Source organism: Syngnathoides biaculeatus, chromosome 19 (genome assembly GCF_019802595.1).
Source record: "Syngnathoides biaculeatus isolate LvHL_M chromosome 19, ASM1980259v1, whole genome shotgun sequence".
NCBI lineage: Eukaryota > Metazoa > Chordata > Actinopteri > Syngnathiformes > Syngnathidae > Syngnathoides > Syngnathoides biaculeatus.
Genome location: NC_084658.1, coordinates 7543655 through 7557286, shown reverse-complemented (window position 1 = coordinate 7557286; position 13632 = coordinate 7543655). Strand labels below are relative to the sequence as shown.

General features: G+C 41.6%; 1 protein-coding gene across 4 annotated transcripts in view; it reads left to right on the top strand.

Annotated features, from left to right (window-relative positions):
• ntng1a (netrin g1a) overlaps window positions 1-13632 on the top strand; it is a 75809-nt gene that overhangs the window by 17458 nt on the left and 44719 nt on the right. For all 4 annotated transcript variants that reach the window (XM_061805272.1, XM_061805271.1, XM_061805270.1 and 1 more), the window contains exon 2: window positions 8527-9170. In XM_061805272.1, the coding sequence (XP_061661256.1) occupies window positions 8527-9170 (644 nt within the window). The remainder of the gene's footprint in view (window positions 1-8526; window positions 9171-13632) is intronic.

Sequence of the window (13632 nt, the reverse complement as noted above, 5' to 3'; positions counted from 1 at the left end):
AACAGTATGGCAGCAATTTCACTGTGCCATTGAATATATTTATTGTTTTGAGCCACTGGGAAGAATGGCTTGTCTTTGCATTTTGGTGCTGGATGACAGAAGGGCACAAAAAAAAAAAAAGAAACTTCAATATTGCGTAGCCCTTCTGCGAGGGCTGTTGTATTATCTATATAAATGTGTTGCTGCACTTTTGTGTTAAATATGTTACTTGAACGGTTGAAGCACCACAACATATATTTATAGTTAGCACTAAGCTAATGGACCGAAAGTCTATACAGCTTTTTTTTTTTTTTAATTGACAAGGTGTAATGGTTTTGTTTCACCTGATAGTTAACTTCACATGGGAGTGGCAATAAACAGCTTGAAGCATCTTTTTTTTTTTTTTTTTAAAGAACTGTTCACTCTTTTCCAAAATGGTGTTTATTGTGGAGCTGGTAGACTTAGTAGAGTTGAGTTCACTGCATACAACATAGACTTATATCTCAAGTCTGTACTCAAAAAAAAAAAAAATATGCGAGACAAAGTCTTCTGTTTTGAAAACTTGCATTTCGAGCCACCCGTATCTCAAGTCACCACTATGTACATTTTGGGAATTAACACAAAAAAAAGGTATCCTTGATTTCCACATAAAATAAAAAAGGAATGTTTCACCCAATGTTAGCTGGGATAGATTCTGGCACTCACACGACCCTTGTGAGGATGAGTGGCTTGGAAAAATAAATGAAATGCCCCCCACTCCCTTATTATCATCATCCTGACCATCAACAATAGCCTGAACCATTTTGAAATGCACACAGCGCTGCTTCTGAGGCCCCTCAAATCCGCCGATTTGCAGATGGACCATGCCCTTATTTCTTCATTTTTAAGCCCATCCTGACTACCTAATGAGCACAAGTGTGTGTGCAGCGATCAGAAGATCAACCACTGCATCTAATCCCTCATTAAAGTGGATTGCAGCCTAAAACCGGTGTGCTTCTGCTGTGTTTGGCACCAGAAATGTACACATGGAATTCTACAAACAGGCAACCCCTCATCACGCACACACACACACACACACACACACACACACACACACACACATACACTCCTCCGTGTGGACTCATTAATTTGTATCTCTTAGTTTAATTCATCACTAACAGAGAGCTTAATGTATCTTTAATTTCAGCAGAGTGGAGTTGATTGGTACTGTTTCCCTGTGGCCTGTACAACTGACTTTTCATCTACAAAAACCACAAGCTCCCTCTCATCTTTTTATGGTATCATCTTAATCATCAGGTACTCAGTCACAATCAACTGACAGAACACCCTTGAGTTCCTTTGGAGAATTTGGAATTGTAATAGCTGTGGATGATTGCAGCCATTGTTGGGAATGCAAGTGGATCCACTTGTATTTAATCAGTGGCAGCTGCACGTCGCATACTGCTTTTTACCCCACATTTTAACCCTGATGGGTAATGAGGGAAAGTGTGCTGTTTGTGCGTGTGTATGTTTGTGAGGCGTTCTTTTTTTTGCCGTGTGGTTTGCCTTCAAAAGGAGTCCGTGTGTCCGTGTGAGTGTGCGCTTGGACATTTTGCCTGTCAGTGCGTCCAAGTGTCGTGATCCTCCAAGCTCGGAGAAAGTAAAAGGCCCGACCAAGCTTCTTTTCCCCCAGAGTCATCTGTCAATCATCTCAGATTCAGAGGTAGGGAGAAAAAAAGGAAGGCATTGAAGGGAAAGAGACACAGTGAGAGAAATGAAGACAAAAGGAAGAAAGTCTCCCTTTAGAATGACTAAATAGACCTTCAGTGATCTGACAGAGGGGCCTGGAGCTGAATCACAACTAGGCTCTGCACACTTAAATATCCACAGAGGGAATGCTAGGCCTAACCACATTATTGATTTTAATCATCTCTTAAAAACAACGACTTAGATAAATAAAATGGGACTTGAGGGGTGGTGTGGAAAGAAAATGGCAAATGCATCCGGAAAATGACGCTTGATTGGATTTTTTTTTTGACATCTCCCAATGACACACTGGGTGCCCCACCTATAATGCATCTTATCCCTTCGAGATGATTAAAACGGGTTAGATGTACAGATGATGATTCCCTGGATGCTGATGTTACTGCTATGGCCAAGAACGCAATTCCCGTTTGCTTGGCCAGTAATGAGGGGTGAACCTTGATGCCAATGAGCTTTCTTATTAACCTGAAGCTCCACACTTGTATCATAATCCATCCCATAATCTTGGTCATATCAAGGATTGTAGCAAATTTTACAGAAAAGCATGTGTTCCTTTTGCTTTGGGAAAATATTTCATTAACATCAAGAAAATAAATGTATAAGCATCAGCATTGTTACTCCTGATATTTGGAATAAAACATTAGATTGAGTGAGTCGCTTTGTTTTATGAAGCGAATATATGACAGACTCCATTGATAACTCATCATTTCTTTATGTATTGCATAATTTTATTTCTTATCTCAGTGTGGGTCTCTATCTTTTTATGAGCATTCAGTGTGTCTGAGGTCATTTTTTTCCATTCATCCACAAGTTCCTATGTTTTAATATGATTGGAGTCAGGGATCTCATCCAAGTATTTTGTCCACATAGGGTACCATTTCAGCAGCCTTGGTGTGCGACTGCCATAGCCATGAACTCTCCATGTACTTATCGCCCGACTGTGATTTTTACACTTACAATCTCAAGCACATGGCCATCATCCTGTCCTTCAAACCATATGAGGCACTAAAAGAGGGGAATGGATCATGAGGACATGTACACATGGTCTTGCCTCATAAGCTCCTCCATGTTTATGTGACAGCCACACACTGGTGCATAAGGTGGTTAACCAGAGTGGTTCACACTGTCATGGATCTCTCCCACTGGGGCCGCAAAACAAAAAGTGTTGGAGCCTCTGGAACCGTCGTTTTTCCACCAAGGCTTCATGGAATACTCTCGGTCTGTGTACAAAAACAATTAAGGCCGTTTAAAAGATTAAAATGATTTCTCTAGCCCTGTTACAGGCCTGTCAAGTGACATGAAGTCATTTGAAAAATAAATACGAGCAGAAGTAGGTGTGAATTTTAGCTGTATGGTCCACTATCACATTGTTGACCACAGTCTAGCTTGGGCGACCTCTGTTTGACCCTGAACCATTTGAAAATATGATTGTAATCCTTGTGAGGATTTGGCCCAGGTGTCTATTACCGCTGTAATCTGTCACACTGGCATCCAATATTCATTCCACGTCCAGGTTAAGCCCCTCTTTCTGTCTGCACCACCTATCACCATGGGAGAGAGAGCAAGGAAGATGTGGTGTGGGATGCAATGGTGGAGCCACTCAAGGCATGGAGGCGAAAGGGAGAATTCGGAAATTGAGATGGCAGGGCTTCAATAAAGCCCCAGGGGTGGCTATGAGGAAATTAGCGAGGAACAAAAAGGCTTCATTAGCAGGACCGAGATATCTTCTAGCAGATTTTTGCTACAGACATTAAAAATATGACACATTCCAGTTCATTTACCAAAGGCAACAGAAAATGTCCGTGATTGGTTACTAAAAAATGTAGTATCTGTGTGGACAGATAGTAAAGGAAATGTGTTGATAAATCCCACCTGTTCAAAACTGCCATCCTCGAGGGTGTCTGACTTCATTTGCTAAAGGAAATGCCTCCAATTGACCATATGTGGCAACAGCAATCCCTTTAAGATTGCGTAAATGGACTACCGTACTTCGCTCTCTGATAAAGGAAAAATGTCCGAGACTGGCATTACAGAATTTATTTGAAAAGTGTGGGGGGGATACTGTATGGAACAATTAATGATGTGGAGAATTTTATTGCTGGTGTTAATTCTGTTGGATCAGTGAAAAAGAGCAGTGTCAAAAATAAACAGGAAAGGTTTGACATCAAACTTAATGCTCAAAAAAACGTGTTCATGGCCCACAGATGAGAATCATCCTTAAATCCGGGGAGAACAAACAATTGTGAATAGCTTTATTGCACGCATTATTGGGAACACGTCATTACACATGCAGCCAACCATCCTCAATCACATCTCCCATGGAGGCACACATGCATCATAGGAGTTTTTCCTATAAGAATGAACAAATGAATGAGTTGTCCTTTCCAGGCAATGTGGATTGCAGATTATTTTTGTATTGACTGAATGAAATCCTTTCCTTTTCACATATCTGAATTTATTGTGTGATGATGCTCGGTGCAGTCTATGGTTCCAACTATGCATTTGGGAAACCCTTGTTTAATTTTGGCTCATTGGTGATGTCTGTGTGGGAACTGGATTTAAATTGGCGCCAGGAAAATAATTGCCTCCAACACTGCTGGCATAGTATTGATTGTGAAATCTCCAATCTCCTCCTGAAATGTGCCAGTGGCCACAAATCCCAGGGATGACAGGCGGTGTATGTGCTCTTGGATGTCTTTGGTGACCCTCTTAGTGCATTTTATTTGTATTTTCACTGTTCTACCACAAGGTTTTGTGTTTGGGTGAATTTACGCACATACAAAAACACAAGTCCAAGTATCGAAGCTTTACGCACAATTCCATGTTTACGCAAGCATGATTGGAGACGTATCATAAAGACACCTGGAACTCATTTTTAATTGTAAAAAGAAAATGCATACTACATGTACATTACTATAGTCAGCAGAAGGGTGTTGATAATGACCTTTACACAATGTATAATATGTTTGAATGAAATGAAAACAAACCACAAAAACGTACTGTGATTATGTTTCAAGATGAATCAAGGAAGAAGGGGGACACATGGGAAGAGCAGAAGAATAGACGCCACTGGCTGGGCTCAATTTGCTGTCTGAGCTATACATCTGACACATCTGTCACACATACAGATTGATTTGATTGGTGGGAGCCCATCCATCTTGGTGTCTTATCAGCAGGCAGTAAATTTAGATTCCCTCAAGTCCCATCCTCCATCAATGGCTGCAGTGTAGACAGGCCAAGGTTGTCAGCGCCACAATCACATCTCAAGTTTAAAACTGGACATGGTTTAAAACCTTACACACCACTTTGTCCTGAAATGGTCTAGAAATCTTGCAATGAACGCTTCATCTCAAACTTAATCTTAAACTTTGGTTTTTCATGTTGACACTGCCGTAAACCAAAATACGGTGTATGCAAGAATATACTTTAATATGCAAACTGAGCGTTAATGAAATGCTCAGTGAGAAAACCCCAAACTCAAATTTGCAATTATTTGAACATACAAAAGTTTCTGATTAAAATTAATTCAGACAAGTGCTTTATAATGTGTCTAAAAACCCCTCACATAAAGAGCAAGAGTTAATCTCCCTCTCAACTCCCTGAAAACTCCAAATAGTTCTGGCTCTGTGACGTGCGCCTGAATGGAGTCTGCAATCAAATTCATGAGCCTCTGTTTACGACATTGTTGATTTTTATCCTTCTCGTTGGCTGTTAAATTGGGTTAACAGTTTGACAGTAACAGGGACAATGAGACAGGAATTCAGAGCAGGATTCTGCCAACAACACACACACACACACACACACACACACACACACACAATCTCTATTCTAATTAGATCAAACCGGTGTGTTCTGATGACAACAGCAATTAAGTACTCTGGCAACCTCAGTTCTGGCTTTGCTTTCTGTGTTGCTTGAACCCTCCCACTACCTTGACCACCCATCACCCCAGCGGGATTTATACGAACATCTTCAGTAATTACAGCAATGCTGCGTTCAGTGTCCGCTCAATTATTTCCGCATGTCCCAAGCCATTAATTGCTTAACAGAGCCCTTACAGTTTCCGTTTCAGTAAAACACAGATGTCTGCCATCAATTTTCATGAGGCCATACACTCAGCATTTTATCTCGTTCCTCTTCACTGCGTCAAGGTTATTGATCTACATAAAGGGTGTATTTTGAAGTGGGGAAGACGAGTAGCAGATGAGCTCATGATAAAATGTTTAACCTCTGGGTTCAGGAGAGCACTGGATAACTGGCCGAGGTTGCACATTTTCAACTCCTCATCGATGGCAAGGTTTATAAATATCTACTGACAGCAGTTTATACTCAGTCATAACACCCAAAACTAGAATTATTTCATTATAGGATGTGGCATAATTTCCAATCCAATTTGACCCCAGAAATTTAAACCACCAGAGAATTGGTTATAATTCAAAATGTTATGCATGTTTATATATTTTATCATGACGAATACAATTTATTTTTTTTGGATTGAGTTTTCAGAAGGAAAAAAACAACTTGTTTTTAGAAGTATTTTTAATGCAAGACTTAACCTAATTCAATTTAACCGACCTAATGTTGGCTCACATCCAAAGCTTTCCAACTGTCCCCATACATGTACCTACCTTCTAAATCAGTCATCTCCAGTGAATCTTTTTATGAAGCTCAAATACTGATTTTGTGACCCAGACAAGGCTAATAGGATATCGGGAGAAATTTTGGAGACATTATCAACACTATTAGGACCTTTAGTTCAACTGGGAAGACTGACAACAAAAATGCTCCGTTTGTGGAAAATAGTATGTTTGCTGGTGGTTGGTTGGTGGTCTCCGTTAGAATGAAGGACAAAGTTTATAAAACAGTGGTGAGGCCAGCCATGATGTACAGATTAGAGACGGTGGCCCTGAAGAAATAACAGGAAGCTGAACTGGAGGTGGCAGAAATGAAGATGCTGAGGTTCTCGCTTGGAGTGAACAGGTTGGATAGGATTAGAAATGATCTTATTAGAGGTAATGTTAGAGAGAGCAGACTTAGATGGTTTGGACATGTCCAGAGGTGAAAGGGTGAGTATATTGGTAGAAGGGTGCTGAGGATGGAGCTGCCAGGAAAAAGAGTGAGAGGAATACCAAAAAAAAAGTTTGATGGATGTTGTGAGGGAGGACATGAGGACAGTGGTTGTTAGAGAGGAGGATGCACGAGATAGACTTAGATGGAAAAAAAATGACACGCTGTGGCGACCCCTAACGGGACAAGCCGAAAAGAAAAGTAGAAGAAGTGTGTTTGCTGGTGGTTGATAGACAGTAGTTAGATTAGAGTAGGAGGCGGCGGCTTTATATTACAGACACATTCTCCTCTACGTCACTTTCGTGGTTTAAAAAAAATACAAAAAAAACATCTTATTGATTGCAAGTTTTCCTTAGAAATCAAAGACTAGAAAGGAAAAGCAGAAAGGAATAGCAAACAACAAAGAAATGGTTTTGACTTCGCAGCAGTTTTAGTAAATAACGATTTGCACACTTAGAATTATAGTGATCGCACATGAAGTGACATCAATATTCAAAGACATCATAACAAAAAGTGTGTAAACATACAGATACATACACACACATATAAAGGGGTAACTGGTGAAAATATCTTTTCTCAGTATGACCCACTGCAGTTCTACTTTAATGTAAACTATAGAATAACAATAATAAGCATCCACTGAAGCTGAATCCTCATAGATAGTACAAATTGAAATGTAACCACAAATGTTTAAAAAGTCACCAAAAAAAAAAAAAAAACACTTGTACATACTAAGTCTAGCTCATTCGTCATCACATCATCACGTCAAGACCAACCCATTTATTAAGTTTGCTTTTTTACATTTTATTGGCAGTGAAAAACACTCAGAGGGCACAAAATGCTGCAGCTAATGTCACACCTTAACGTGCCACCGTGAGATTGTGTTAAGAAACCTGGGTGGAATAATCCACCGCCATGCAGTCATCTACCACCTCACAGCCATGACTTCCCGGAACAGGAAAATGCCTGTAGGGGATGGTTGAGGCAGGATATTAATGGAGACCTCCACCAGTGAGAAGGCCCGAGAGAGTGTTGTTTCATTGCCACCTTGCCATGGAGGACGAGGGAAAAACTTGCAAAGCTTATTAGTCAAATGGAAATGTTTTTCACTCTGACCTCATTAGATCACCTTACATCTAAGGCCTGATCCTCTCGTGTTTTTCCCCACTTCATCAGAATGGCTTCCACATGTACACTGAGTGGCATCTTCAAGCTAATCAAGTTCTGAATTCTTTTACTGATGAATTGGGGCTTGTAGCACTTGAAAGGTCCTTTAAGCGGGTGCTTTGGGCAGACAGATAAAGCCCCGGGGAGCCTGGTAATCATGTGTGACAAATCGGACAAATGTTTTTGAAAGACCTCTTAAGGAGGGGGCTCGATGAGTTAAAAGCTTGTACTCCAAACATCGGAGCGAAATGTAAGCTTTTCTAGCTCTTATTTATTGTATTATTGCAAAGAGTAATTGGTACAAAAATGCAAGAGCTCTTCATACTGTGCCACTTTTTTAAAATGTCAACACTCTCATTTACATTTCTGACTTAAATGTTTGTGGCTAAATACAGTAATTCATAAAAACCAAGAGAAGATTTAACATCAAAAAAGAAAAATTCAGTTTATTGTCAATTTTGACACCTTCAGACTTTTTACAGAATCACCACTATGCTTAAAGATCGATCTGTTTTCATTTTTGATTTATTCCAATTAACATATGATCCTTTTTTTTCCCCCTCTTTATAGGAAAACCCCTACATGTGTAATAATGAATGTGACGCCAGCACAGAGGAACTTGCCCACCCTCCAGAACTCATGTTTGATATCGAGGGCCGCAACCCCACCACATTCTGGCAATCGACATCCTGGAAAAGGTATCCAAAGGCCCTCCTGGTCAACATCACGCTGTCTTGGAACAAGACAATCGAGCTGACAGATGACATCGTCCTCACGTTCGAGTCAGGCCGGCCCGAACAAATGGTTCTGGAAAAGTCACTTGACTATGGACGTACCTGGCAGCCATATCAGTTCTATGCCACTGACTGCCTGGATGCTTTCACCATGGAGCCCAAGACAGTGCAGGATCTGACCCAGCATACGCTGCTGGATATCATCTGCACTGAGGACTACTCTCGAGGTTATGTTTGGAAGTATGACAAAACAGTTCGCTTCGAGATCAAGGACCGCTTTGCGCTGTTCGCCGGGCCTCGACTTCACAACATGGCTTCTCTTTACGGACAACTGGACACCACTAAGAACCTAAGAGACTTTTTCACCATCACAGACCTGAGAATCCGACTGCTCCGACCTGCCACCGGTGCTACAATGGTGGATGAGAACAACCTGTCCAGATACTTCTACGCTATTTCTGACATTAAAGTCCAGGGCAGGTAAGAGATCAATGCATCTGCACTTAACTGTAAGTAAATGCTGGGAAAGACAATTTTCAGGATTGATGACTTAATTTCTATTCAAAAGGCCAAATCTCTTAGACTTTTGTGCAAATGCAGTACATTTATCCAGTAGGAAAAACATGGTTTTACCATTAGTAGTGCTTTATCAATCATCAGCATGAAGTTTGCTGACATGCTCAGATTCAGTTTTCGGTCAATAGTCTGAGCATTTAACTGTGGTAAACATCAGAGGTACAATTTCAGCTGCCAGGTCACAGCCTATAGTAATAAGTTTGACTTCTGGCTTTCATAATGGTCAGCGGGTCACATAACGTGTAAACCAAGACGCCGTTATAAAATTAGTAACCGTAAATAATTAACTAAAGGTTCCCTCCATCTTATCCCTCAACTGTGTGTTGCTGGGGCGCAAGCCTAAGTGGATGTATTTACGCTGTGTTTTACATTTTGTGGTTTTTCAATTTGACAGATGTGAGTGTGGTTGCAGGGGTGTGGGAATGAAGATTTAATCACGCTTTTTGGGCTCTTTACACATGAGAGGCTCGCAGTACAAAACATGCAGCAAGGAGTAACATCACAACAATCCAAGTGTGCAGTTACAGTATAAGTGTCGGAGTCATGCTCGCAGAATGTGGATCACAATTTTTGTTGTGTCACAGCACAACTGAAGATAGATTTAAGAAGACAGGAACAAGTGGAAACATCTACATCAGTATTAATGTCCTTGTGTGTTTACAATACAATACAAACATATGAGTCAGCACTGGGTCATTAAAATGAGGAATGACATTGGTCTCCTTTTGGTATTTACTTGATTACTCTTTTACAATCTTGCCCTATAAATAAATCAGTGCCTATATTCACACAGAACTAAAATAAAAATAAATATTCCATCACTAATTGCTTGCAAATGTTGAAAGACGTTTAAAAGCCGTAATGGACAAAATATTTGAATTGCTAAGATGGTTAATACAGCCCTGTTTAATAAAACAGTCTAACAGATACAATGTAAAATTGAAATCCCCAAAGTCATTCAAAAAAATATTCCTCTACAGTCAAACAAATCAGCCAAGACCACTAAATTGAGTGAGTGGTGTGCTATTGGCGTGGGGATGGGTGGGGCTGCCCACTGCCTCCATGGTCATCTGGTTGCAGGGGAGTCTAGGCCCCTATGTCACCCACTCAGCACATATCCACAGCTGATACTATAAATATTATGCACAAGTCACGTTTGGGCACATACATACACAGGATTACCCCATGAGGCTGGTGCCTCTGGGATGTGGCCAACAGACAAAGTTATGGCTTAATTGTGCTGTTCCCTGGTCCAACTAGGCTGCTCCTCTCCCCAGCCAGTCCCAGCCTTTTAATGCATTACACTGTCATCATATGGCTTTCCAGCAAAGGTTGACTCAAGGCAACTGGACTGTTGTTAGTAGTTGAAGACATTGCACCATTAGGGGAATCCACACAATACAGACCTACTCATCATATGTGGGCAGGGAGGGGCAGGCCTGTGAGGTGGGTTGAGGTTCCCTGCGTCTCATCCCAGGAATTGCTCACTGTTTTTATTGAATTCACCACATTCAGAAGCGTAGGGTTGCAGTTCAGTAGTTCCCTGTAGCCGTCCCACTTTATTGCCAGCGGCCACACGTAAATGGTGTATTGAGAGAGGTTCCCAGTCAAGAACCTGGTGAACATCCTTGTTTCCCAGCTCGTGTGTGTTTTAGGCTCGCAAATTGCAGCTCATTGCCTTCCCGGGTAGAGGATGGTCCCTGTGTCACCCCTATTTGTGGGTGGGGGGCTTCTGGGATGAAGTGGGGGAATGGCAATAGCATGGTGCACAGGGCAGTGAATGGAGTGGTGGTTGGCCAGGCTGGTGACTGGTTTATTATCTTTGGGCTGGGACGTAGGTGGTGTCCTATGAACTTCTTTCACCTTTCAACTGGGTTCGCCTGGCCCGCATTCACTCTTGGATTGGTGAAGCCATGTACATCCGCACTCATTATCCAGCTACAGCAACTCCACACACCAAACCGCTAACATCGATGTGTGGCGGTGTTAGCTCACTAATATAACTCATTAAATACATCTATGATATGTAGTTGACCAGTGTGGAGCCACTTCCCGTCAAACAGCCCTTATGTTAACACCTTGGACTGTTATTGAATAAAACATTGTTACAGGTACTTAGCCACTGATGGCACAAACAACCACAGAGGGAGTATTTCTAACTCCCCTCATGCACAGTCATATTGGCATAAAAAGGCAGACAGATCAACCATCGTGCATGATCAAGTAGCTGAACTGAACATAACATTGTTTGCTGTATTTAAAAACAAAAGAGTAAAGAACATGTTTGGAATGAGAAAAGAATAGCTCACTCCTAAAAGAGAGGCAGATTTAATTTCTAAGAAAAGGTCAGAATCTATACAACACAGCGGTTAAGCACGATAAAACTGAGGAGAACGGTGATAAAAATAATGTGATATATATTTTTTGACACCATATCATGGGTGTTAATGGTTGCAAATGCTTTTCCCTTTTCACATTACAACAAAAGTGAAGGGATTTAAGTAACAGGTTGAATGAGGCCGCTTTTCAATGTTTATTAAAATTCCTCTGTGAAATATGGATCACAGTTCTGAGGACTGGGGTTCAAATCCCGGCCACACCTGTGTGGAGTTTGCATGTTCTCCCAGTGCCTGCGTGGGTTTTCTCCGGCCACCCCAGTTTCCCCACACATTCCAAAAACAATCATTAATTGGAGATTCTAGAGTGCCCTTAGGTGTGATTGTGTGTGCGAATGGTTGTTTGTTTTTATGTGCCCTGTGATTGTCTGGCAGCCAGTTCAGGGTATACCCCGCCTCTTGCCCAATGACAGCTGGGATAGGCTGCAGCACTCCTGCAACCCTTGTGAGGATAAGTGGCTCAGAAAATGGATAGATGGATGGATATATGCTTCATACTCCTATTTATATACAGGTATCTAACTGATCAAGACTAAATTCAGACATCGCTATGGGGTCTCGGTTTGACAAATGGCTGCTCACAACCATTGGTACAAGGCAAAATACCAGCTCACCGGTGAAAGTAATATTTGCTTGAGAAACATGCCCAACTGTTTACCAAAGGTAACACACAGTTCAGCCATAATGAGATACACTTTATACTGGCAGGCTTCACTCTCCTTTTTACCCTCCTATGGCAAATCACCGCTCAGCTCTTTTCTTTATGCACCGTATACGAGACATAAGCTCCTTAACCCCTTGGAATACAGTTCTGTGAGACTCGACAGGAGCGAATTTGCTGGGGCAGTGAGGTTGAAACTGGCACATTTGCCATCTGCCTGGATCAGGATTGAGAAGCGGTATGGAGGAAGAAATTCTGTCAGAGAGCTCCTAGATTTTCAGGCCTTGCCACAGAAGTGTGAAAAACAAAGACAGGATCGTAAGCTTTTTCCTAAGTAGGTCAAAATAGAAAAGATCGCGCGTGAAGGAACAAAGTAAAAGTCCAACTAGAGGAAAGTAGATGTGAAAGGCAGGGGTGTCATGCATGATGAGCCTTCTGCTGGAGGTTATTACTGGAAGGGACTGTACTCGAGGCAGTTGGACTGAAAGAAATCAATGCAAAGAATTTGAAATCTAACCATGCATGTAACCGTGTGATGGACGTGAACAATGCAAGCCACCAGGACTTAAATTAATTTGACACCCGTATAATTTTTATTGTAGCAGGTGTGCTAAACGGGGGTGTGGAGATAGAAAATGTGAAAGGTCCAGAGGATTTTCTAATTATCTACCGTATGACTTTAACATAATTGCAAAGCCTCTTTTTTTCCCACTTCTTTGCAGAAATGACAGTCTGCAATTTCACTAACTGACGCCCCCCCCACCCACTCCGTCCATCTCACCCGTGATCAATATGGTGTAATTACAGCAGAAGAGCCCACCAAAGGATACCCCCTCCCCCCCCATCACCCTCGTACCCATGTTTCGCTCTATTTCTTCTGTGCAGAGGATACGTCTCTGAGGGGACTGTGGTTCCCTGTCTTGAATTGTACATGAAGTTGCGAACCCTTTCCATTCCTTCACCTCCACTCCAGGGATAGACAACAATCACGGAGCCATGAAAGAACAAATGCTGATAGCTGTAGATTAGATGTTTGAGCACATTTCAATCCGAGCACGATTGCATACTTTGTTTACCAAATTCTGCAAGAACATTTATGGCCCAAAGGTTACTTCTCAATCGGGTTGGTGCCATCCCTCCTAAACTTTTCCCCCACAGAGTCATGAAAGGCTTATGCAAAACCTCGTTTCCTGCTGGCGAGAGGACAATTTGTTTCTCTGATTTACCACTGTGCCTTTAGAGGTTGAAATTCAATTTCCAAAGCTTGCAATGTATATGTGCCATGAGGGGGAGGGTCACTTAGTGTCAT